General features: G+C 37.2%; 1 protein-coding gene and 1 pseudogene across 1 annotated transcript; both read left to right on the top strand.

The window, feature by feature from the left end:
* The first annotated feature begins 7,835 nt into the window (after nt 1-7,835).
* On the top strand, nt 7,836-13,030 carry LOC126080056 (olfactory receptor 52N4-like; annotated as a pseudogene).
* A 6,154-nt stretch (nt 13,031-19,184) lies between these two features.
* Nucleotides 19,185-20,144, top strand: LOC126079266 (putative olfactory receptor 56B2). The gene has a single exon (XM_049890188.1). The coding sequence runs from the start codon at nt 19,185-19,187 to the stop codon at nt 20,142-20,144; it is 960 nt and encodes a 319-aa protein (XP_049746145.1).
* Nucleotides 20,145-26,214: the final 6,070 nt, after the last annotated feature.

Below are 26,214 nucleotides of genomic sequence, written 5' to 3'. Positions count from 1 at the left end.
ACTTAGGGTTTACTACCATATTGCCAACATTCAAGTTTTCTGTTACACTCTCCATATTTCATCTTTCCCATTCTTACAACCAGTCAAACACCAAGTGTGTGCTGAATGTCCCAATATCGTTACACCCTGAGCTACAGTACAGAGATTTTAGCAGCGCTGTGGTGGATAATCGTCTCCAAATTATGTGTTGCTCTTTCCTTCATGAGCCCAGAATCAACTCTATTACATGCAGAATATCATCACAATCTTATAGCAGTATTTGAAACAAAGCCATTTAGAAAGTAAAAGGCCAGAGCCGACAAATAAGCAAAAACAGTTCCACCTTTACTGGTAAACTCTTTTGCAGCCATGTGAGTTTAAACATGCCTTTTTCTAAGCCTCTCTTCCCATTCCCTGCCAAACGCAAACTCTTCCTCTCTCAAGAGAACAAAAATGTAAAATCTCTATCAATTGATTTGAAAAGTTTATTTTTTAAAACAAAGTGAAATATCCTGGGGAAGGGCATGCTGAGGTATCTTACATAATAGCAATAGTGTTTTTTTTTTCAAGCACAGTGGAAAATTCTTTCCTATAATTTGACTCCAAAGAGGTGTTGATGGCTCAGAGCTAATTTACATTACCCCCAAGTCAGGCACAAGCACTGACCTTGTCTTCTGTAACCAGGCCCTGTTCCCATGCAGCAAAACATGAAGCAGCCAAGAAGCTACATTTCGATCTCTGCCGGGTCCCTGTGTAGCCTGAATACTCTGTGCACACTGATCTCTGTGCCCTGTCTTTTTCTATAACCCACTGCCGTCGAGTCAATTCCGACTCATAGCGAGCCTACAGGACAGAGTAGGATTAAGTAAATCTCATTCTGGATTAAAACCTATTGAGTTTTGTGAATTTTTTTGCTAACCTAAACTTCATACCACTGTTGATAGTTATAAAATGTACATTCATCAATACTTAAGTACATCATTGAGAGACATTAGAAAAGTATGCAATTTTTTTCTATGAGAAATGTTGAAGACTATGATATATAATGTAGAGTTTTTCGAAATTATATTGGGATAAAAGTGCTAACATAATTTAGAGTATCAATTTCTGGTTGCTTTGAGTCACTTCTGACTCCTGATGACCCCTTGTAGGTTGGGCTAGGATTGTGCTCCATGGGGTTTTCAATGGCTGATAATTTGAAAGTATATTGCAGGCCTTTCTTCCACGGTGCCTCTGAGGGGACTCCAACCACTAACCTTTCAGTTAATTGTTTGGTGCTTATCTATTTGCTCCACCCAGGGACTCCAAGTTGTTATTAGGTCCTCCTAAATTGGTATTTTGGGGCTTCCAATCAGAATTTCAGCTTGAAGATAAATAGAACTGTGTACCCCTATACCCCAAACACATAGAAAAACTGGTTAAATATATTTTTGAAACTATAGGGAGCAAAACTAAAAGCAAGAAAATAATCTTGAGATTCTGGAAATAAAGAGGGAAATCATAGAGGAAAACAGGAGATGAGAACTCACTGTTCCAAGACCCTACTTAATCACATGCTTTCAGCATTGCAAATTTATTGCCCATGTGAAATGATGATGCATAACACACAACCTAGAATCTGGATTCACTGCACAGTTTTTGAATGGGAACTAAAATATCTATATCCACCAGCTCGAAGACACAGATAAAGTTATACTATTATGATGATCTGAGGAAAGACCAATGTAACACATCTTGCAAAACAAAAACCAAACAAAACCAAATACTAAACTTATTGGCATGGAGTCAATTCTGACTCATGATGACCTCATGTGTCACAAAGCAGATCTGCACCATAGGGTTTTCTTGGCTGTAATCTTTAGAGAGGAAACTCTGGTGGCCTAGTGGTTAAGAGCTATGGCTGCTAACCACCAAAAGGTCAGCAATTCGAACACACTAGGTGCTCCTTGGAAATCCTATGGGGCAGTTCTACTCTGTCAGATAGGGGTGCTATATGAGTTGGAATCATCTCGATGGCAATGGGTAAGGTAAGGTAATCTTTAGGGAAGTCCCTGGCTGGTGCAAATAGTTAAATGCTCAACTACTAGCCAAAAGGTTGCCAGTTCAAGCCCCCTCAGAAAACAGGCCTGGCGATCTGCTCCCAAAAAATCACAGCCTTGAAAACCTAATGGGCTCTACTTCGGGTCGACTTGGTTCCAGCAGCTAACAAAAACAAGACGGCCTCATTAACATACCAAAAGAAAATTCTTATTTCCAGACACGGTTATATTCACAGGTACGGGGTAAAGACTTCGACATATGTATCTGAGGTACACAATTCAATCCATAACAAATAGTATGTGCATCATTAAGATTGCAAGATGTTTTCTGAATGTTTCAGCTGTTTCTTCTCATTTGGAGTTGTGTGAGGTCAACAAGTGCAAGTCCTGGAAGCTTTACTCCATCCATGTCATTAAGGTCAACCTTACTCTGAGGAGATGGCGCTTTCCCTGCTCTCTTTTGAGTGCCTTACAACCTGAGGGGCTCATTTTCTGGCACTGTATGGAACAATGTTCCACTGCTATTCACAAGGTTTTCACTGGATAATTTTTTTTGGAAGTAGATTTCCAGGTGCTTATTCCCGTCTGTTTTAGTCTGGAAGCTCTGTTGAAACCTGTCCACCATTGGTGACCCTGCTGGTATTTGAAATACCTGTGTCATAGCTTCCAGCATTACAGCAACGGACAAGCCACCACAGTATGACAAACTGACAGACAAGTGAAAGTAACAAATACTATGTGTATCATTAACATTACAAGATGTTTTCTAAATGTTTATACTATTTTGTTAATGTAGAAACAAAGAAAAATATTAGAAAAATAGACATTCTCAGCTTTTGTGTCTTTTTAAGGCCTTTTTTGGTACTGAAGTCTTCAATATGTATTTTATACAATATCTCCTAAAATATGTTGCTTTTTCATAGTAATCAAAAGCTACAAGATACATTATTTTGATTCTTGTGTATGTTAGGAGTCAGGGGTCAAAATTTATTTTTGTCATATGGATATCCAGTTGACCCAACACCACTTAATGAAATAAATGGTATTTCTCCACTAAACAACAGGGCCACTTCTGCATACCTTGCATGGATTTATGTCTGGTCACTCCATCCTGTTCCAGGGGTCTATTTTCTTCCAGAGTTATACTGTCTTTATCACTATAATTTTATAAGGAATGTTAATATTATAAAGTTATCAAATCTTATTTTTCGTGTTCAAAAAACACCACCAAAATACGTGGAATAAAACACAGAAACAAGAGAGCCATTACTTTCATCCATGAAAGAATGGCTAAATTGTGGGGGTCTCCTGCAATTGTCTGGCCTACAGCCACGATCTTGTGTTTGTGTTGCTATAAAAATATCGTGTAGGCTATTGGTGGCATGTTGCGTTTTCAAATAGATTATCGTATCAGCTTTTTATTTTTAAAAATGAAAAAAATACTGGTAATTTCTGGGAATTCGGTTATTTCACTGAATTTAAAAATCATTTTGGTGTAAAATTTTCTCTGTACTGTGCTTAGTCTTCCAATTCCAGAATGTATAAAGTTTGAAAGTTTACAGTGGAGACTCACATCTTTGGTTAAATTAATTCCAAGAATTTGATATAGTTGAAAAGGTTAGCATTTTTAAATCTTTGTTTTCTAGTGTATGTTGTTGTCAAGTGCCATCAAGTTGGTTCAGACTCAGAGTAACCCTATGTACAACTGAAGGAAACAATGCCTGGTCCTGAGCCATCCACACAATCGTTGTTATGCTTGAGCCCGTTGTAGCCACTGTGCCAATCCATCTCATTGAGGGTCTTCCTCCTTTTTGCTGACCCTCTACTTTACCTAACCAAAGAGTCGGTAGTTTGAATCCGCCAGGAGCTCTTTGGAAACTCTGTGGGGCAGTTCTACCCTGTCCTATAGGGTCGCTATGAGCTGGAATCGACTCGACGGCACTGGATTTTTTGTTTTCTACTTTACCAAGCATGATGTCCTTCTCCAGGGACTGATCCCTCCTGATAACATGTCCAAATCATGTGAGACGTATTCTCACCACACTCGCTTTTTGATGATGAATGTGACACCATTCCTCTTCAGTTTGTCATTCCTGGTGTAGTAGACTATATGATTATCTGATTCAAAATGTCCAATACCAGTCCATTTGTCCCTACTAATGCCTAGAATGTCGATCTTCAAGCATTCCATTTCATTTTGACAACTTCCAGTTTTTCTTGATTTGTACTTCCTACATTGCACATTCCAATTATTAATGGATGTTTGCAACTGTTTCTTCTTATTTTGACTCATGCCACATGAGGGGATATAGGTCCCGAACGTTTTGCTCCAGCCACGTCAATAAGGTCAATTCTACTTTGAGGAGCCAGCTCTTCCCGGTTGTATTTTGAGTGCCTTCCAACCTAAGTGACTCATCTTCTGGCACTATATCAGACAATCTTCTGCTGCTGTCCATATAAGATTTCCAATGGCCAATAAGAACTAAAAAGTAAATACAGTCAATACAAATAGGATATTTTTCTCATATTTAGGTAAGACATTTTCCAGAATAAAGCATAAATAATCTCAGAAATATATTCCTTTTTCTGAATAGACTCAGTGACAACAGGTTTGTTCTGGTCATGCTTCCCTTAAGGAGCCTTGGTGGTGCAGTGGTTAAGTGCTCAGCTGCCCACAGAAAGGTTGTCTGTTCAATCCCACCAGCCACTCCATGAGAGAAAGGTGTGGCATTCTGCATCTGTAAAGACTTATAGCCTTGGAAACCCTCGTGGGCTGTTCTGTCCTACTGGGTCACTATGAGTCAGAATCGACTTGATAGCAATTCTTTTCTTTTCTTTTAATGTTGCTTCTCTTAATTTCTCTACTTGCTTCTGTTGCGTGCATATACAGAGCTTAGAGTTGATTGTTTGGATGTATTGAGAAGAAAATAGAGTAGTGAGCCTATTTTTCAGCAACTTTTGACAATTTAGCATACACTAACCAAATACTTATCAAAAAATTAATTTAAAAGCTGATCTTACTTTCTCAGTAATCAGTTGTGTGTGTATACATAGCTTTTAAAATCTCTTTTAATGATATCTTTGAAAGCAGTTGGAAAAATATGATGTTGTATGAAAACTTGAAGTATGCACATACGAACCTGATAGAAAGAACCTTGATGCCAATTCTGGCCTTCAAGGAAACACTACTTTTACATAGAAAACCCATATCATTCTTTCAACCATAATGCAAATTTCTAGAATTGTTTTAGCCTTGCAATTCTTAGCTTCGGATCACAATAAATAGGGAAACTAATAAGCAGGTAATAAGCTCCTATATGATTTAAATGAATATACCAGTTTTTAGAACATCTACATCATACATAACAAAGAGGGAAAAAAGCATTTCAGTAGTTTTTTTATTATTTTGATTGTGGAGAAACCTTATTAAACCTGAAGAAAAAATGTTTTGATACAATCAGTTTTAATTGCACTGAGTCAAACCTTTTATGTACTGTTTCTCAAAGTGATCTTGATCAGTGTTTTCTTGCTTTGATTTCTGCCTAATCTTATATTAATATTTTCTCTCAAAATTTTAGGCATATTCTTGGTGTGTTTGATGTGCTTTCTGTTTATCCAGAAAACATTTGAGGGTGGTTTTCTTTCTTGTCTTTGTCTTCTTTTACCTCAAAAACATATTTCACGTGAACTCATGGAAATATTGAAAAGGGAAGACACCAGATCCACAAAAGGTGATTTAACACAAAGACTAGGTGGGAGGGAATTTTTGCATCAGAATCATGCAGCAGCTGAGGGAGTAGCGTTTTTTAGAGAAGCAGGAGGACAGAAGCTCCCCAGAAGGAAGGTAGATGATATAGGGGAGGACAAGAATCGATACGTTTAACTGTCAAGAAAATAACAGTAAGAAAATGTTTCACAATTTTGACAGAGAGTTAAAATATTTTGAGATAAGTACACCAAACACTAAGCATAAATAAAAGAAATTATTAATCAAAATGAAATATATTGAATGAGGAAGAAAATATTTTGTGACTCAGGAAGAGATAATTCCTACACGATTATAAAGGGTGACCCCACGTATGTGAGAGTGGACCTGGGCTTCACAGGGTTTTCAATGGCTGATTGTGTTTTTTTCCCTGAAGTGATCTCTAGGACTTTCTTCTGAGGCTCTCCTGGGTGGACTTGAACCAGGAACCTTTCAGTTGGCAGCTGAGCTCATTAACCCTTTGTGCTACCCAGAGACTCCAAAAGCTAGTAAGGAGCTAATATATCTGAAAGTGACTGTGGGAGCTGGACTTTAAAAGCTGGAGTATTGGAGCAGGAGATTTTTGTTTTTCATTATTAGTCTTCTGGAACTTTTTGACTTTTAAAAATAAATGCGCATTTCTTTGATAAGAATGAAAAAAATAATAATTAAAAAAAGTTTTAAAAAGGTGCAGTTTTGTGTTGAATTCACAACTCAGAAATTAAGAAGCCTCTTCCATGCCATTTACTCAGTTGTAAAGGGCCTGATTAATAACAGTACTCCCTGGGCTTGTAATGATGATTAAAATAATTAATGTCTGTAAAATTCTTAGGCTAGTGCCTGTTATATATTAAGCATAAATGCAAACCATTGGAACCCTCGTAGTGCTGTGGTTAGAGCTCAGGCTGCTAGCCAAAAGGTCAGCAGTTCAAATCCACCAGCTGCTCCTTGGAAACTTTATGGGACAGTTCTACTCTGTCCTGTAGGGTCAGTGTGAGTTGGAATCGACTTGGTGGTAACTTTTTTTTTTTTTTAAGTATGATTCATTAAGAACAACTATAAAAATATCCCCATCATATCTGTTGGATTACTGATGAGGTGATCAATGAGTTTTTCCTCAAGAAAACTACCAAAGGGAGAAGTGTTTATTTATTAACATTTCAATTAGACATCATAACAACATCCTCAGAAAGAACATAACATAATTATACTTGATTACAAATCTATGAAGATTGAATCTATGTTTTTGTGTTAAAATAATCTAGCCATAATATGATTGAATCTGTGACATTGTTATCATTGTTACTGGGTGCTGTCAAGTTGATTTCCAACTCATAGTGACCTCATGTATCTGAGTAGAACTGTCCATAGCGTTTTCTAGGCTGTTTTCTTTATGTTATGGGACCCCGGTGGCACAGTGGCTAAGCATTTCCTGCTAACTGAAAGGTTGGTGGTTCCAACCCACAAATTGCTCCATGGGAGAAACATGTGGCAGTGTGCTTCCATGAAGATTTGCTACCTTGGGACCCTATGAGGCTGTTCTGCTCTGTACTCTAGGGTCGCTGTGAGTAGGAATCAGTTGGACAGCAACGGGTTTGATGTCTTTTTAATAATTCTGAGAGTAGATCATCAGATCTTTTCCTGAGGAGCCCCTGCATGGGTTTGAACAGACAACCTTTTGATTAGCAGCAGAACACTTAACTGTTGTGTCACCAGGGCTCTTTATCTGTGACATAACCACCAACAACTAAGCCTAATTCCCTTGAATCGATTCCTGTGACATAAAAACCCATTGCCGTTGAGTCGATTTGTGGAATAAATTGATGAATTAATGAACTAACAAACAATACAGAGTTCGTTTAAACTAAAAAAAAAACTATGTTTCAGTAAATATTCCCTGACGTTAAAAAAATGTTATTTTGATATTAAAATGCAACATTTGACAGAGAGACGGAAACAGGTGGGGAGAGAGACTACGATGGATCTTTTTATTTCTTCTTTTCCTAATCTAGAGGATTAAAAACACAAAAACAAAAACTGATAAGCTGCTTAATAATCATACCAGCCTGATCATGTTAATGCTGAACCAAACAGACGTGATCCCAACTTCATTCATTTTCAGAGGGATCCCAGGACTAGAGGACATGCACATCTGGATTTCCTTCCCATTCTGCTCCATGTATGTTGTGGCTATTGTAGGGAATTGTGGACTCCTCTACGTTGTTCGCTGTGACGACTCCCTGCACAGGTCTATTTACTACTTCCTGGCTGTGCTTTCCCTCACCGACATTGTCATGTGCACTAGTACAATCCCTAAAGCTCCCTGCATTTTCTGGTTCCATCTGTAGAAAATCAGCTTTAATGAATGCCTGGTTCAAATGTTCTTCATTCACACCTTCACAGGGACGGAATCTGGGGTGCTCATGCTTACGGCCTTGGTCTGCTATGTGGCCATCTGCTACCCACTGCGCTCTGCAACCACCCCCACCATTCCTGTCATTGTAAAGGGTGGGCTTGCCACTTTTCTGAGAGCAGTGTTTCTCATCATTCCTTTGATTTTCCTCACTAAGTGCCTACCCTATTGCAGAGGCAACATAATACACCATACCTACCGTGACCAGTTGTCTGTAGCCAAGTTATCCTGCGGAAATATCAAGGCCAATGTTGTCTATGGCTTAATGGCTGCTTTCCTGATTAGAGGTTTTGATATTTTGTGCATCACAATTTCCTACACCATGATCCTCTGGGTGGTGGTCAGCCTCTCATCAGCAGATGCTCGGCAGAAGGCCTTTAGCACCTGCACTGCCCACATCTGTGCTATTGTTTTCTCCTACAGTCCAGCTTTCTTCTGCTTCTTTTTTAACCACTTTGGAAGCCACAGAATCCCTCCATCTTGCCACATCATTGTGGTCAATCTGTATCTTCTCCTGCCTCCCACTATGAACCCTATTGTCTATGGGGTGAAAACGAGCAGATACAAGACTGTGTCATATTCTTTCAGGTTCTAAGGACACCAAACCCATAAGTGCATGCAAGAGATATTTTTCAGGGAAAAGAAGAAAAGGGAAGGGAAGGGGAGGGGAGGGAAGGGGAGGGGAGGGGAGGGGAGGGGAGGGGAGGGAAGGGGAGGGGAGGGAAGGGGAGGGGAGGGGAGGGGAGGGGAGGCGAGGGGAGGGGAGGGGAGGGGAGGGGAGGGGAGGGGAGGGGAGGGGAGGGGAGGGGAGGGGAGGGGAGGCGAGGAGAGGGGAGGCGAGGGGAGGGGAGGCGAGGGGAGGGGAGTGGAGGGGAGGCGAGGGGAGGCGAGGGAAGGCAAGGGAAGGAAATAGAATGAAAGCAATGCTTCTGCCTGCTGTTTAGCCAAGCGTCAATGATGCATTTTCAAGAGTACAGTTTGGCCTTGACAATGGAAAGTGTTGAGTGGTGCATTTTTCTTAAGTGTCTTCAGAATTCCACCATTGATGGAATGTCCACCACTCTCACTACGCAGGTTTACCTCCTCACTCCTGTGAAGGACTGATCTCATTACTAACCCTAGTTTCCATGATCAAAAACCTAATGAGAAGCTGAGGCAATTATGGAGAGAAATGAATAAAGTAAGATATAATTAATCTGCAGCCAGATGCCAGCTTGTTTTGTTTTCAAATAGTGACGGCAGCTTAAAAGTTGGAAAGTGGCCATGAAGGCACAACAATTGTTCTCTGTTCACCTGAAACAACAGAGGAATAAAGGAAGTCAGGAATAGGAGGAGGATATGGACGTGTGGCTAATTGCTTCCATGAACAAGTGCCTCCTCTGCCATGAGGCCAGAAGAACTGGATGGTGCCCAGATATCATTACTGAACACTTTGATCAGAAATTCTATACATGAATCCTGATCAGGGAAAATTCAGAAGAGAATTTCAAATTCTTATGGAATTCAGATTTTCTAGAGCTTTGGAGGTTGGATGAACCCCTGAAACCATTGTTCTGAAATATTCTTTAAACCTGATACCAAAAATATCCCCTAAAGTCTTCTTAAAACCAAACAATAAAAAAAAAGAAAAACAATAATCCATTGCCATCAAGTCGATTCCAACTCATAGCAACCCTATAGGACAGAGTAGGACTGCTCTATAGGGTTTCCAAGGAGCTCCTGTTAGATTCGAACTGCCTCCCTTTTGGTTAGCAGCAATAGCTCTTAACCATTACACCACCAGGGTTTCCTAAAAGCCAAACAATAGTTTAGCTTAACAATTAGAGAATGTCTGGCTTGAGAATTATGACCTTTTAAGATCTATCTACCCTCCCCCTACAAGCTATTTTTGTAAGTGCCACTAGGTCAATTTTTTACAAGTTGCTGCAAAAAAGTTAGCATAGAGAGCTTAGAAAAATATCTTGAGGGAGGAGGGAGCGGTTGGCAAAGAAACGTAGTAGGCATGCGTTATTTGTGTAAAATACGTATATGGGCTCAAATTAACGACAGTAACTCAAGAGATCAGACAGGAACCTTAAGAGGCAGTGAGTTTATGTTAATGGGGGAGGAACAACTCAGAAAACAGGGGTGATAATGGCTGCACAACTCAAAGAATGTAATCAACGTCACTGAATTGTACATGAAGAAACTGTTGAATTGGTGTATGTTTTGCTGTGTATTCTCAAAAACGACAATAAAATAAATTATCAAAAAATAGCAATTGGAATTTTCAGATTGAAAGACAGTTATTATTTTTCTCTGTAAAATATTTTCCTCATCATTATAAAATTCTTCTTTCTTAATGATATCTGCCTTATGGAGAAGTTAGAAAGTATCCCTTGAAGTTCTTAGTTAAAGGAAGTTTCAGCCTCTGGTTTTCAAATTTAGAAATAAGTTAGTTCGCTGATCCTGTCTCTCCCAGCCTGGCCCAAAGGAAACTGCTTCTCTACAAACTAGTGGGATATGCCATTCCTTTCAAGATGGCCTTCAAAGACACACAGCCTAGAGGAATAGAAAGATCTGTTAATCAAGTATAAGGAGCAATAACGATAAATGTTTTATGAGCAGAGGATGAGGGGGTGGTCAAAAGTACTTTTCTTCTCTTGTTTCCAAATGAAACTCAAGGAGTTAAGTTTACTTTCTCTTTGATTTTAAAGATTCTTAAAAATTAATAATGAGGGGAGGCTGAAGAAAATGGTTATGATACATTAACATCACAGAAACCATGACAATTAAATAGGAGTATAAAGTAAATGTAATTTTTTACTTTAATCTCTCCCTGTCCAGCTCACAAGGATATATAGTTTTTCCTCCAATTCAGTTTATGTGTACTCATTAAGTGGCATTTCATTATTTCGAGTTGCTCTCTACTCTCTCATTTTAAAATTCTACAAAAATCACTACCCATTCCTCAAAATATACTTGTTCTTCATGTGTCACCCATTTATCTACTCACTTTAACAGCAAACCTTCTATAACTAATTGTCAACATTACATCCTCAGCCCAAAACCACTTTCCCTATAGTTTGTCTTTTTCTTCCCCTGCCCATGGCCTGAAATTGCTTTGGACAATTTCATCAGTGCCTTCCATGTTAACAAAGCAAATAGATCATTCTTTAACCTCATGTAACACTAACTCTCATGAATATGAATGTAATTCATTTATTCTTGATTTCTTGAAATTCTCTCAATTCTTATTTCAGAAACACTACACATTTTGTTTTTCTACACTCTTGTTGAATGCTCTTTATGACCTCATTTCATAGTTTCTCTTTTTTCTGCCGTATGTATATATATATATATAACTTATTTTTGCAAAAATCTCAAAATTTTAATGTGGCTGATTCTATCATTTTGAAAATTACATGTGGATCTTATTTATGACACTGCCTGACACCCTAAGACAATGAAATGGTATTCTTCCAGATGTTCTCATATTAGATTTACATACTTATGTTTCAAAACTAGGTTTTAATAGAATAAGATTTCCATTTTGTTTGTGGTTTGAGCCAGAGATATAACCTTATTTTTCTCTGTATATTGAGCCAGTTTTTCCAAATATCATTTATTAATCAATCTTCAATTGTCAACTGTTTTATCAAACTTCTGCTCTTCACCGGGTTTCCATATTTCTGTTTCAAATCTCTAATTGTCTGTTCCTTTTCTATTATTACATCTTGTTTACTAATATGGGTTTGTATTAATCTATACCTATATCTGCATAGCTATATATATTTTACCTATTATTGATAGCTATTTTTTTATGTACATTTCTACGTTTTCTATATAGACTAGGCTTTTTTTACATCTTTTCTATTCCAAATAAATCTTATGGAAAGATAAGATAAGGTTGATATTTATCTGAATTTATGAATTCACCATAATTTGTGGAAATCTGACATCTATGTAATGTTATAATCTTACCCATGAATACATGTTGACAGGCACTGTGTCATGGGAGTTCAGAGCAAGCCCTCTAGTAGCAGATTGTTACTTCTTAATTGACTTTGGACAAAGTACTTAAATTACCTATGCTTAAATTATCTGTAGTTTTTTCATCTATATAATGGAGGCCATTATGGTACCTCCCACAAGCAGTTGTTATCTGATAGATGTAGCCGTGGATGTGGATGTTGATAGACAGATAAAAATTTTGGTGCCTGAAATAGTGAGTGCTCAGTAGTCTACTGTACTATTTCTATATTGATTCATGTCTTCCTATGTTTTTCAAAAGCTTTTAAAACTTTATAGATAAATATATTTATAGTCATCTTTTGATTCATTTCATATACTACTTTTTTTTTGCTATTGTAACTGTGATTTTTTTTTCTTATTATCCCTTGTATTACATCAGTGCTAGAGGAGAGTAACATTATTGTTTATTCTAAATTGATGTGCTATCCAACTACTCTGTCCCCCTTTTTTATTCCAACTGTCTGTCTCAGTGTTATTTACAGATCATATATTATTAGAAAATAATGACAGTTTTACCTCTCACTTTTATAATGGTGTACCTCTTGAGTTTTTTTTTTTTTTTCTCTTTTTGACTTGGTTAAAACCACTAGTATATGGTGATGATGAACATACTTGTTTTGCTGTTGATGTTAAAAGATTGAGTTTAAACTATCTTCATTGGGTATTATGCAAGCTTTTTTTTTGGCATATGTGTTTTATCAAATTAAAAATATTCATTCTTTGTTTTATGAGTGTTTTTTAATTGTAAATAGTTATAATAGAACACTACAAAATTGTTTCCTATGAATATTAAGATTGTTGTTTCCTTGTTTAAAATTTCCAGCAAATGAAAAAGTTTGAACATAGTTAAATGTTCACCAAATAATCATTGATTTTGTGTTTTTGTGTGACTAAATGGATGGGCCTTTTATATTGACCTTTTATATGTGAGTAAAACTAATCAAAAGAGTAGAAAGTTCATTGTTTGCGAAGAACATATTTTAAGTTTTTTGAAAGCCTGTATTTGCTAGCAAAGATCAAAGACTGCAACCTTCAGTATGGAGTCTTTGATAAATGCAGAAATGACTGAAGTTGTCAAGGGTTTCATTTTACTTGGACCCACAATCAATGACCATGGAAGTAGCAATAAAGAGATCGGACGATATATTGCACTGGGAAAATCTGCTGAAAAAGACCTCTTTAAAGTGTTGAAAGGTAAGGATGTCACTTTGAGGACTAAGGGGCACCTGACCTAAGCCATGGTATTTTCAATTGCCTTATATGCATGAGAAAGCTGAACGATGAATGAAGAAGTCCAAACAGGAATCAACACCTTTGAATTTCGTTGTTGGCAAAGAATATTGAACGGATTGCCAAAAAAACCGAATAAATTTGTCTTGAAAGAAGTAAATTCAGAATGTTCCTTAGAGGCTTCGTCTCACATACTTTGCACATGTTATCAGGAGGGATCAGTTCTTGGACAAGGACATCATGCTTGGTAAAAGTGGAGGGTTATTGAAAAAGAGGAAGACCATCAAGGAGATGGATTGACACAGTGGCTGCAACAATGGGCTCAAGCAGAGCAAGAATTGTGAGGATGGTGCAGGACTGGGCAGTGTTTCCTTCTGTTGTTCACAGGTCGTTATGAGTCAGAGCTGACTTGGCACCACTTAACATCAAATTATTTATTGACATCTTTTTTTTTTATGAATTATGGAATATTTTGCTGATTTGAAAAAAGCAAACCCTGTACTCAGAGATTTTACAACTGTGCAGGGTGTGGGGGGAGAGAAGAGCTGAAGTGAAAAAGGGAAAAGGCTTAAATAACTCAGTAGTATAAGTATTGTTAGCAGTCGGAAATGTATAAAGAAAAGATTTGTTATAGAAATGGAGTTTGGGATTGGCCTCAAAATAAGGCAAAATATGGCCAGTAGAGATTTTAATCTAGTCAGAGAAATCACAAAACCTTGGGATTGTTGTTGGTATAGATGGAGTCCATGGGAAAGAGTGAGCTCATGAATTAAAAATGAAGTTCTACCACATACTAACTCTGTGACATCACACATGTTTCTTGTTGTGCCTCACTTTCCTCATCTATAAAATAGAATAAATAATGAAGCCTAACTCAAAGGAAGTTATTATGAGGATAAATTTTTTGAAATATGTAACACGCTTAGAATAACTTGTGGCATGTAGGAAGTACTGTATAAGTGTTTGCTATTTTTTTATTATGGAATGGGTGGGGAAGTACTTCTAAATCTCATTTTCATAAAGTGAGTTTATCTGTCATTTGTGGCAAGTGGTCTGGAAAAGTGGGTTGTGGACACTTTATGCTGCTAAGATATGTATATGTAGTGATAAGTTTACAAAATGAAATAATATAAAATCACTTGCTTTTCTGGCTTGGTATTTATTTGTGTGAGGTGGAGGATAAGACTAGGATGGTTGATGAAATTCTTCCTAAAGACCATTCTTGGGGTTACTCACAAAGAATCAAGTCACCCTGAAGCCTACCACAGAGCTAAGAGCATCTTTTCTTCCCTTTCTGTAACGGGGCTCAGTCTACCCAAACGAAATGCAACATGATGCAAGAATTACAAGTTTCTGTCCTCCGATGGTTTATCAATCACTTAATATCACTTGCTATCTAGAGCTCACTAAACCAGTTACTTGCTAAGTGTCTTCCTTTGCTCAAAACTAGACAGGTACTAGAGATACAAAAATACAAGTTAAGAGAAAATGACTATGAAATTTCTGCATTTGCAAAACTGATTATACTTATAGAGAGGGAGAAGTCATATATTGTTTTGTTTTGGTTTTTTCCTTCAAAATGTTTTTCCAAAAGACTCTTCTTAAAGAGAAGGCTACTTAAAACTCACACATTTGAGCCCATGTATACCTACATTTAATAAAATCTAGCTTAACCATTGTCAAATTAGGATATTTGCTTAATAATATGATCTGAGTATTTGTCTCTAATTATACCCACCCCCTGGGTTTGCCTGGCCTCAAGCTGACAAGGGTTTTATGGCTTTGGGGAGTTGGCTTTATCTCCAGCACAGCTGATCCCTGGATTTCTCTGCGCTGGTCATAAAATGCTAGAGTCCATCTGCAGTAGCTGTCAACCAGCTCTTGGTATACACAGATCACTACTCAAGACTGGATGAGCTTACTCCCTGACAGCCTGCAGTAAGTACACAGTCGGGCTGAGGCCAGCCTTTTCAACCTTCTGCAGAGATTTGGAGAAGCCTTACAGAGCTCTGCTGCTAATGTAAAGGTCTGCAGTTTGAATCCACCAGCTGCTCCTTGGAAACCCTATGTGGCAGCTCTACTCGGTCCTACATGGTCGTTATGAGTGGGAACTGACTTGATAGAAACAGATTTTTTTTTTTTTTGGAAAGAAGATTAGGACTCAGCTATGATAAGAGCATGTGCACTAGTCATTGCTCCTACTAAAGCAGCCTTTTTTTCACAATTGTCACCTCTTGTGTTTTTTTTAAATACCTGTAGCCTCCGATTGATTGATCCTGGGTAATGCTTTAAGAATCCTCCTGCAAAACTAAGCCAGCTGGTGATATTTAAAACAAAAACAGTTTCAGAGCTAATTTTGGTTCAGGTACAAACGCTTATTAGCAAGCAGACACAGGTTCATAAGACCTAGTCTTTAAATGGTGGATTTCCTTGTTCTCTGCCTTTTTAGGAGCTCTACTAGGACAGTGATGGAATAATACTAGAGGGACAGAATAAACCTCCAATGACTCTTTCGAGTGAAGCACACTCTGAGCCAAATTAACCTGAGTACTGAAAATTTTATAGAAACTTGACATGACATAATATTAAATGTTCCATATCCACTATGTCCCAATATATAAAAATATTAAATTATGGTGAAGTATATTAGCACCAGCATTTTTCGGAATCATTCTCATTGTGGTGTGAGATTTTATTAGTTGTTTTTTTTTTTAATCTTTATAATTCTTCAAAAAGTTTTCCTATCCCAGTGCTCAGCTGGCCTTATAGTTGGTTCAAATGTTCTTGCTAGTTTTTTCTTAGCTCTCTGGCTCCTAATAAACAGGTCCCTGGTGTCAGGTCTTGATGGCTACTGTCCTGGCGGAGGGAATAGTCATCCAGACTCATTAAATTGAACACACAAATATTAATTCTCTTTCTATCTTGAAAGGATTTTAATTAGGAACTTTCACAATTCATATGAAATGAGTGATCATATTCATAGAAGTGATGCCTTTGAGTTATGGTAGTAGAGCCCTGGTTTCAAAGTGGTTAAGAGCTATGGCTGCTAACCAAAAGGTCAGCAGTTTGAATCCACCAGGCACTCCTTGGAAACCCTATGGGGCACTTCGACTCTGTCCTATAGGGTCCCTACGAATCAGAGAATATTGAATATACCATGGACTGCCAGAAGAATGAATAAAACTGTCTTGGAAGAAGCACAGCCAGAGCGCTCCTTAGAAGCAAGGATGGTGAGAGTTCATCTCACACACTTTGAATATGTTATCAGGAGGGACCAGTCACTGGAGAGGGACATCACGCTTGGTAAAGAAGGTCAGCAAAAAAGAGGAAGACCCTCAATGAGATGGATTAACACAGTGGTTGCAACAATGGGCTCAAACATAGCAATGATTGTGACCATGTCGCAGGACTGGGCAGGGTTTTGTTCTGTAGTACACGGGGTCACTATGAGTTGGAATCAACTGGTTGGCACCTAAAAACAAGATCTTATGGATTATAACAAAGGATTCTAGGGGCTAAGGAAAAATTTCAAGTTCATAGGGCTACATGTAGTCACATTTTTATCTAAAACATTTGAACATTTGTAAAAATGACACAATTTTTCACTCTTCTAAAGGGTTCTGTACAGAATTTCTTGGTGTTTCAGTCTAGATCGTTATGTTTTCTAAGATAGATGCCAGCTGTACTTCTTCCTTACTAATCCACTAGCATTTTGCAGTAATGTAATATAGCATAGTGGGCTACATCAATGAGTAGAAATTGAGATTGTGGGTGCCCCTGACTTGTTCATTCAATAAGCAGTTATCTTTGAATTTTCACTAGATGATATATATTTACATTATAAATGTCCTCTTTTTTCCTGGTTTAACTTAATTTAAAAAGTTATAAGTGGATATAATCAAATGCTTCTCTGATATATCTCAGCTGTTGTTATTGTTTCTATTTAATTTCTTAACATAGTTAATTACAATTAAAATATTTCCCATGTTAAACCTTACATCATCATGCATGAAATGTGTTTTATATGTTGCATAATTAGATTTGCTAATATTGGATGTTCATAGTTGAAATAGCCTAATATTTTTTTCTTTTAAAATGTCTTTTCCAGTGGAACTTAGTTAGCTTATTCTCACGACTCCTTGACAACATACACACTGTAGTAATTATATAATCGAAGATGATTTATGAAAATTCTTTGGCATATTTTTCTGGTGTTTTTAAATTTCCAATTTATGTTTTAGTTTCATCTATTATTTTCAGTCAGTTTTACTGAATTATTTATTCTCTGAAAATTATACAGGAATTTTTCATTTTTAATGATAAAGTAATGTGCTGTATTCTTTAAACCAAAACTGTTGCCATCCAGTTGATTCTGACTCATAGCAACCCTCTAGGACAGAGTAGAACTGCTCCATAGCGTTTCCAAGGAGTGGCTGGTGCATTCAAGCTGCTGACCTTTTGGTTAGCAGCCGAGCTCTTAATATATTCCTTACTATTTTTTAAATTAATTTTTCTGCTTGACGTTACCTGAGTTTTAGTTATTGTGTATTTCTGTCTTAATTATAGTGTTTTTGTGTCTTACCTTTGTTTTCCCTTACACAATTATTGAGAGTTTGTCTATGTTACAATTGTCTTTAAATAATAAAGCTTTCATTTTTAGAGAATTCGAATTAAATTTTTTCCAATTCAGTAATGTCTTTTTTTTTGGTTTCTTTATGTTTACTCAGTAATTAGTTATTACAATTCCTTGAGTTAACCGATTAGTCCACTAATTTCTAAAACAATTTTTGGTTTGTACTATGTACATTTGAAGTTATAGATTTATCAAATAAAATTTTAACCATATTCCTAAAGTTTTAAAATTCTCATTGTTCTTTACTTTTTGTGATTTCCATTATTACTTTAATATGGAGTCATTTATTATTTCATAGTATTGTTCATTTTTTTCCCAAATGTTATGCATTTATTTTGTTTCATTTATATCAGCTATGTTATGGGGCAGTTCTACTCCATCCTATAGGGTGACTATGAGTCAGAATCTACTCAACAGGAATGCGTTTGGTTTGTTTTTTTTTAGAGGAATGTTAAATACTGGGATTTCCAGTCTATATTTCTCTCTTTTATAGTTGCTTGACTTTAGACATGTCTTTAGCATTTCTGTATATCAGTTTTCACGCTACAATATTGGTATACTAAGCTACTTCATATATTTTAACTGAAAATCAAATAATACTCATTAGTGTTTCACAAACTCTCAAGTATTCAAATAACAAAAAGATTTTTATGCTATTCTCTATTCTTATGTGTGTCTGGAAGTCCCCATGCATGTGTACTTCTACTGTGAGTCTATGTATTCACTCTAAAATTAAACCAACCCATTAACAAACCCAAACGGAGGGGTCCAAGCTGTGGTATCAGCTCACTTTCATCTTGTCCTGTTTCTGGGACTTACTACATGGAAGATCATGAGGAAGGACTTGGTTTTCTCCAAAGTTCTATTTTCTGTTATAAGAAGGTAGAAATGATATGACCTGTCTTACAGAGTTTTTGTGATGATTAACTGAATTAGCTCATAGAATGTATTATCACAGTTCTTGTTTTGTAAAAAATGCCCAACAAATGTTTAGTGGGATGATTAGCATAATGAAGATGATGGTGATCTCTCTTTTAATGTCATGATTGGGAATAACAGTTTTTTTAAAAAAAAGACTACGATAGAGATAATCAAGAATAATAACTTGAATAATTTTCCTTTTAGGGAAGGATGTTCCAGTCTCTCAGAAATTCTAACAGCTCTAAGTTCCAGCTCTCTGAGTTCATCCTGATGGGATTCCCAGGTATTCATGAGTGGCAGCACTGGCACTCCCTGCCCTTGGCTCTGTTCTACCTCTTAGCTCTTGGTGCCAATATCCTTATTCTGATCACCATCAACCAAGAGGCTACACTGCACCAGCCTATGTACCATTTTCTTTGTGTCTTGGCTGTGGTGGACATGGGCTTGGTTACCACCATCATGCCCAAGACTTTGGCCATCTTGTGGTTCAATGCTAAGGCCATCAGTCTCCCTGAGTGCTTTTCTCAGATGTATGTCATACATTGTTTTGTGGGCATGGAGTCAGGCATCTTCCTGTGTATGGCTATTGATAGATATGTAGCCATTTGCCAACCTTTACGATATCCATCAATAATTACTGAATCTTTTGTGGTCAAAGCAACTGTATTAATGGTACTGAGAAATAGCCTGTTAACCATTCCAGTGCCAGTGTTGGCTGCTCAGAGATACTACTGCTCCCAGAATCAAATTGAGCATTGTCTGTGCTCTAACCTTGGAGTGACTAGCCTCTCCTGTGATGACAGGACAATCAACAGCATGTACCAGCTACTTCTGGCTTGGACACTCATGGGCAGTGACCTGGGTATGATTATTTTATCATATGCTTTGATACTGCAGTCTGTGCTAAGGTTGAATTCAGCAGAAGCTACCTCTAAGGCCCTGAGCACCTGCACTTCCCATCTCATTCTAATTCTTTTCTTCTACATGACTGTTGTTGTCATTTCCATCACTCACAGTGCAGCAATGACAGTTCCCCTCTTCCCAGTTCTACTCAATGTGTTACACAATGTCATTCCTCCCGCCCTCAACCCTATGGTCTATGCACTCAAGAACAAGGAGCTCAGGCAGGGCTTGGGCAAGGTACTTAGACTGGGCATCAAGAACAGCTAATTTGATGATGGTGCTCATGGTTGTTAATTTCTCCATATACTTGCCAATATATTCTCTGAAGATTTCCAAATGGCAGAAGAGATAAGGAAAACGGACAATATTCCAGATTTTCATTAATATAAGGAATCAGTGGCAACTACTGAAATTTAAAAAAGGGGGAAGGGATCACTAATATTTGAAATCTTTGTAAGTCAAGCAAAAATCTTAATAAAATAGAGGAAGATAATGATCTTGATTGTCTTGAGGAATCTAAGAAAAGAAAAATTGGAATATGTGGCCCAAAGTTCCTCAGGCCTCTCTCATATTGCTTCCTATGCATTCTTCATTCTTGCTGCAGAATATCTTTCTTCGTTTCTGAGTTCACAAGGAAAAAAAAAATACTTATTGCCAAAACGGATCATATTCATTAGTTCAAGAAATTTCAGAATCAGTTGGAATATACTATTCCTATGTCAGTTATCCAGGGGAGCATTCTCATTGTCCCAGTTTGGTTTGGGTAATCCATTCTGGAATAATTGATTATGGTCCAAGAGTCATATGTTTGATGGATCACTGAACAGAGTGACTAAATAGTCCTTACAGTACCCACAAAACAAGAATTTCTAAAATCATGAGCATAGTATCCTTTCATTGAACTTATAAAAACTATTACAACCTGAAAGTCTAGAAGAAAAAAAAATGTATTTTTTTATACTTTGATAGAACTTAAAAAATTTATATGGTTTAAGCACTCTCATATTTTCATATTTTGAAGAGTCAGGGCTTCTAAACTTAATAAATATATTGTGGCTTATTGTACTGCAAAATGGCTCCCAAGGTTTCATGTTGATAGATTGGCCAGAGATGAAAGGGCAATGCCAGAGAGATGAGGAATGTTACTAAGCAAGCAAGCAAAAATATAAATAAATAAAACAAACAACACTTGATATAATTTATTTTGCGGTGGGGAAACATTCTCATAATTTCACTGTTTACAAAATACTTGGGGAACATTAAAAATGAAAAGGCATCAGAACTGGATTTCATACTGCCAGTGCCATGGTTTCATTATCCTTAAAATACTTCACAGATGATTATAACCAAAAGACCACGGCCTTGTTCAAGATAATTTTTTTCATTTTTCATTTATTCTTCTATCTCAGATCATCCATTATGTCATGGATGCTTCATTTACTCAAAGCCATCCCTCTATTTAACTCAAGCTTATTTGGGGGTCTCCTTTAAGTCACCTAAGTGCTAAATCAAATCATCCTGTGTTTTATTTAAAGTTTATTACTTATATATACAATGTAGTTTATTTAACTGTGAATTGACATGGATTACAAACTGCATGTGATAAAAAGCAACAAAATTGAAATTAATGAAATAGGACCTAACAGATATAGGAACAGGAAAATATAGTCCAGTTACACCATTATTATGCCTTTACACATGTTGGCTTTAAAAACCAAGAATTCTGGTAAATTAAAAATTTGTAAAAGCCAAATTAAAACCAGTCGTTCTGGGGAGCCCCAACATTTCTAATTCTGAGATGGGAGTGGTATTATTTTATTTATTTATTTTAATTATTATTGCGCTTTAAGTTAAAGTTTACAAATCAAGTCAGTCTCTCACACAAAAACTCATGTACACCTTCCTGTATACTCCCAGTTGCTCTCCCCCTAATAAGACAGCCCACTCCCTCTCTCCACTCTCTCTTTTCGCACCCATTTTGCCAGCTTCTAACCCCCTCTACCCTCTCGTCTCCCCTCCAGACAGGAGATGCCAACATAGTCTCAAGTGTCCACCTGATCCAAGAAGCTCACTCCTCAACAGCATCCCTCTCCAACCCATTGTCCAGTCCAATCCATGTCTGAAGAGTTGGCTTTGGGAATGGTTCCTGTGCTAGGCCAACAGAAGGTCTGGGTGCCATGGCCACCAGGGTCCTTCTAGTTTCAGTCAGAACATTAAGTCTGGTCTTTTTACAAGAATTTGGGGTCTGCATCCCACTGCTCTCCTGCTTCCTCAGGGGTTCCCTGTTGTGTTCCCTTTCAGGGCAGTCATCGGTTATAGCTGGACACCATCTAGTTCTTCTGGTCTCAGGTTGATGTAGTCTCTGGTTTATGTAGCCTTTTCTGTCTCTTGGGCTCGTAATTACCTTGTGTCCTCCGTGTTCTTCATTCTACAATGATCCAGGTGGGTTGAGACCAATTGATGCATCCTAGATGGCTGATTCCTAGCATTTAAGACCCCAGACACCACTCTTCAAAGTGGGATGCAGAATGTTCTCTTAATAGATTTTACTGTGCCAATTAACTTAGATGTCCCCTGAAACCATGGTCCCCATACTTGCTACACTGGTCTTCGAAGCATTCAGTTTATTCAGGAAACTTCTTTGCTTTTGGTTTAGTCCAGTTGTGCTGACCTTGCCTGTATTGTGTGCTGCCTTTCGCATCCCCTAAAATAGTTATCTATTATCTTATTAATGAATATCCCTCTCTCCCCCTCCCTCCCTCCCTCCCCCTTCTTGTAATCATCACAGAATATTTTCTTCTCTGTTTAAACTATTTCTTAAGTTCTTATAATAGTGGTCTTATACAATATTTGTCCTTTTGCAACGGACTAATTTCACTCAGCATAATGCCTTCCAGATTCCTCCATGTTATGAAACATTTCACAGATTCATCACAGTTCTTTATCGATGGGAAGTATTCCATTGTGTGAATATACCATAATTTATTTATCCATTCATCCTTTGATGGGCACCTTGGTTGCTTCCATCTTTTTGCTACTGTAAATAGTGCTTCAATGAACATGGGTGTGCATATATCTATTCGTGTAAAGGCTCTTATTTCTCTAGCATATACTCCAAGGAGTGAGATTGCTGGATGGTATGCTGGTTCTACTTCTAGCTTTTTAAGGAAGTGCCAAATGGATTTCCAAAGTGGTTGTATTATTTTACTTTCCCACCAGCAGTGTAGAAGGGTTCCAATCTCTCCATAGCCTCTACAACATTTATTATTTTGTGTTTTTTGGTTTAATGCCTGCCTTGTTGGAGTGAGAGGAATCTCATTGTAGTTTTGATTTGCATTTCTCTAATTGCTAATGATCACGAGCATTTCCTCATGCATCTGTTAGCTACTTGAATGTCTTCTTTAGTGAAGTGTTTGTTCATATCCTTTGCCGATTTTTTCATTGGTTTATTTGTCTCTTTGTAGTTGAGTTTTTGCAGTATCGTTTAGATTTTAGAGGTCAGGCACTGATTGGAAATATCATAGCTAAAAACTTTTTCCCAGTCCGTTGGTAATCTTTTTACTCTTTTGGTGAAGTCTTTAGATGAGCATAGGTGTTTGATTTTTAGGAGCTCCCAGTTTTCTAGTTTTTCTTCTGCATTGTTAGTAATGTTTTGTATACAGTTTATGCCATGTCTTAGGGCTCCTAACATTGCCCCTAATTTTTCTTCCACGATCTTTACTGTTTTAGATTTTATATTTATGTCTTTGAACCATTTTGAGCTTGTTTTTGTACATGGAGTGAGGTATGGGTCTTGTTTCATATTTTTCCAGGTAGATATCCAGTTATGCCAGCACCATTAGTTAAAAAGACTGTCTTTTCCACGTTTAACTGCTTTGGGGCCTTTGTCAAATACGAACTGCTCATATGTAGGTGGATATACGTCTGGATTCTCAATTCTGTTCCATTGGTCTATGTATCTGTTGTTGTGCCAATACCATGCTGTTTTGACTTCTGTGGAGGTATAATAGGTTCTCAAATCAGTTAGAGTGAGACCTCCCACTTTGTTCTTGTTTTTCAGGAATACTTTAGCTCTCTGGGGCCTCTTTCCCTTCCATGTGAAGTTGTTGATTTGTTTCTCCATCTCATTAAAAAAATGTTGTTTGAATTTGGATCAGAATTCTGTTAAATACATAGATGTCTTTTGGTGGAATAGGCTTTTGTATAATGTTAAATCTTCCTATCCATGAGCATGGTATATTTTTTCACTTACGTAGGTCTCTTGTTTTCTTGCAGAAGTGTTCTGTAGTTTTCTTTATATAAGTCTTTTACATCTCTAGTAAGATTTATTCCTAAGTATTTTATCTTCTTGGAGGCTACTGTAAATGGTATTGATTTGGTGATTTCCTCTTCGATGTTCTTTTTGTTGGTGTAGAGCAATCCAACTGATTTTTGTATGTTTATCTTGTATCCCAATACTCTGCTGAAGTCTTCTATTGGTTTCAGTAGTTTTCTTGGTGATTCTGTAGGGTTCTCTGTGTATAAGTTCATGTCATCTGCAAATAGAGATACTTTTACTTCTTCCTTGCCAATCTGGGTGCTCTTTATTTTTTTATCTACTGTAATTTCCCTGGCTAGGACCTCCAACACAATGTTGAATAAGGGTGGTGATAAAGGGCATCCTTGTTTGGTTCCTGATCTCAAGGGGAATGCTTTCAGGCTCTCTCCATTTAGGATGATGTTGGCTCTTGGCTTTATATAAATGCCCTTTATTATGTTGAGGAATTTTCCTTCTATTCCTATTTTGCTGAGTGTTTTTTATCATGAACTGGTGTTGAAATTTGTCCAATGCCTGTTCCGCATCAATTGAATAAAATCATGGGATTCTTCTCTTTTATTTATATGATAAAACCCATATGATGGATTACATTAATTGTTTTTCTAATGTTGAGCCATCCCTGCATACCTGGTATGAATCTCACTTGGTCATGGTGATTTATTTTTTGGATATGTTGTTGAATTCTATTCGCTAGAATTTTGTTGAGGATTTTTGCATCTGAGTTCATGATGGATATAGGTCTGTAATTTTCTTTTTTTGTAGTGTCTTTACTAGGTTTTTTTTATTTTTTATTTTTTGCTAGGTTTTGGCATCAGGGCTATGCTGGCTTCCTAGAATGAGTTTGGCAGTATTCTGTCCTTTTCTATGCTCTGAAATACCTTTAGTAGTAGTGGTGGTAACTCTTCTCTGAATGATGGTAGAACTCTGCAGTGAAGCTGGCCGGGTCAGGGCTTTTTTTTGTTGGGAGTTTTTTGATTTCCTTTTTACCCTCTTCTCTTCTTATGGGTCTATTTAGTCGTTCCACCTCTGTTTGCGTTAGTTTAGGTAGGTAGTGTGTTTCTAGGAATGCATCCATTTTTTCTAGGTTTTCAAATTCGTTACAGTAGAATTTTTGATAGTAATCTGATATGATTCTTTTAATTTCAGTTGGGCCCGTTGTAATATCACCCACATCATTTCTTATTTGGGTTATTTGCTTCCTCTCCTGTTTTTCTTTTGTCAGTTTGGCCAATGGTTTATCAATTTTGTTGATTTTTTCAGAGAAAAAGCTTTTGGTCTTCTTAATTCTTTCAACTGTTTTTCAGTTTTCTATTTCATTTAGTTCTGCTCTAAGTTTCATTATTTGTTTTCTTCCGGTGCCTGTGGGTTTCTTTTGTTGCTCTCTTTCTATTTGTTCAAGTTGTAGGGATAATTCTTTGATTTTGGCCCTTTCTTCTTTTTATATGTGTGCATTTATTGATATAAATTGACCTCTGAGCACTGCTTTCACTGTGTCCCAAAGGTACTGATAGGGAGTGTTTTCATTCTCATTGTATTCTATGAATTTCTTTATTCCACCCTTAATGTCTTCTATAATCCAGTCTTTTTTGAGCAGGGTATTGTTCAGTTTCCAAGTGTTTGATTTCTTTTCCCTGCTTTTCCTGTTATGGATTTCCACTTTTATGGCCTTATGGTCAGAGAAGATGCTTTGGAATATTTCAATGTTTTGGATTCTGCTAAGGCTTGCTTTATGACCTAATATGTGGTCTATTCTAGAGAATGTTCCATATGTACTAGAAAAGAAAGTATACTTGGTTGCTGTTGGGTGGAGTGTTCTGTATATGTCTATGAGGTCAAGTTGATTGACTGTGGCATTTAGATCTTCTGTGTCTTTTATTGAGCTTCTTTCTGGATGTTCTGTCCTTCACCGAAAGTGGTGTGTTGAAGTCTCCTACTATTATTGTGGAGCTGTCTATCTCACTTTTCAGTGCTGATAGAGTTTGTTTTATGTATCTTGCCTCCCTGTCGTTGTGTGCATAA

This window comes from Elephas maximus, chromosome 7 (genome assembly GCF_024166365.1).
Source record: "Elephas maximus indicus isolate mEleMax1 chromosome 7, mEleMax1 primary haplotype, whole genome shotgun sequence".
In the NCBI taxonomy this organism is placed as follows: Eukaryota; Metazoa; Chordata; class Mammalia; order Proboscidea; family Elephantidae; genus Elephas; species Elephas maximus.
The sequence above is the reverse complement of the archived record's forward strand: the minus strand, read 5'-3'. Positions and strand labels throughout refer to the sequence as shown.

Coding starts and splice junctions, on each gene's coding strand:
- LOC126079266 (XM_049890188.1), top strand. CDS start 19,185: ATGTTCCAGTCTCTCAGAAATTCTAACAGCTCTAAGTTCCAGCTCTCT.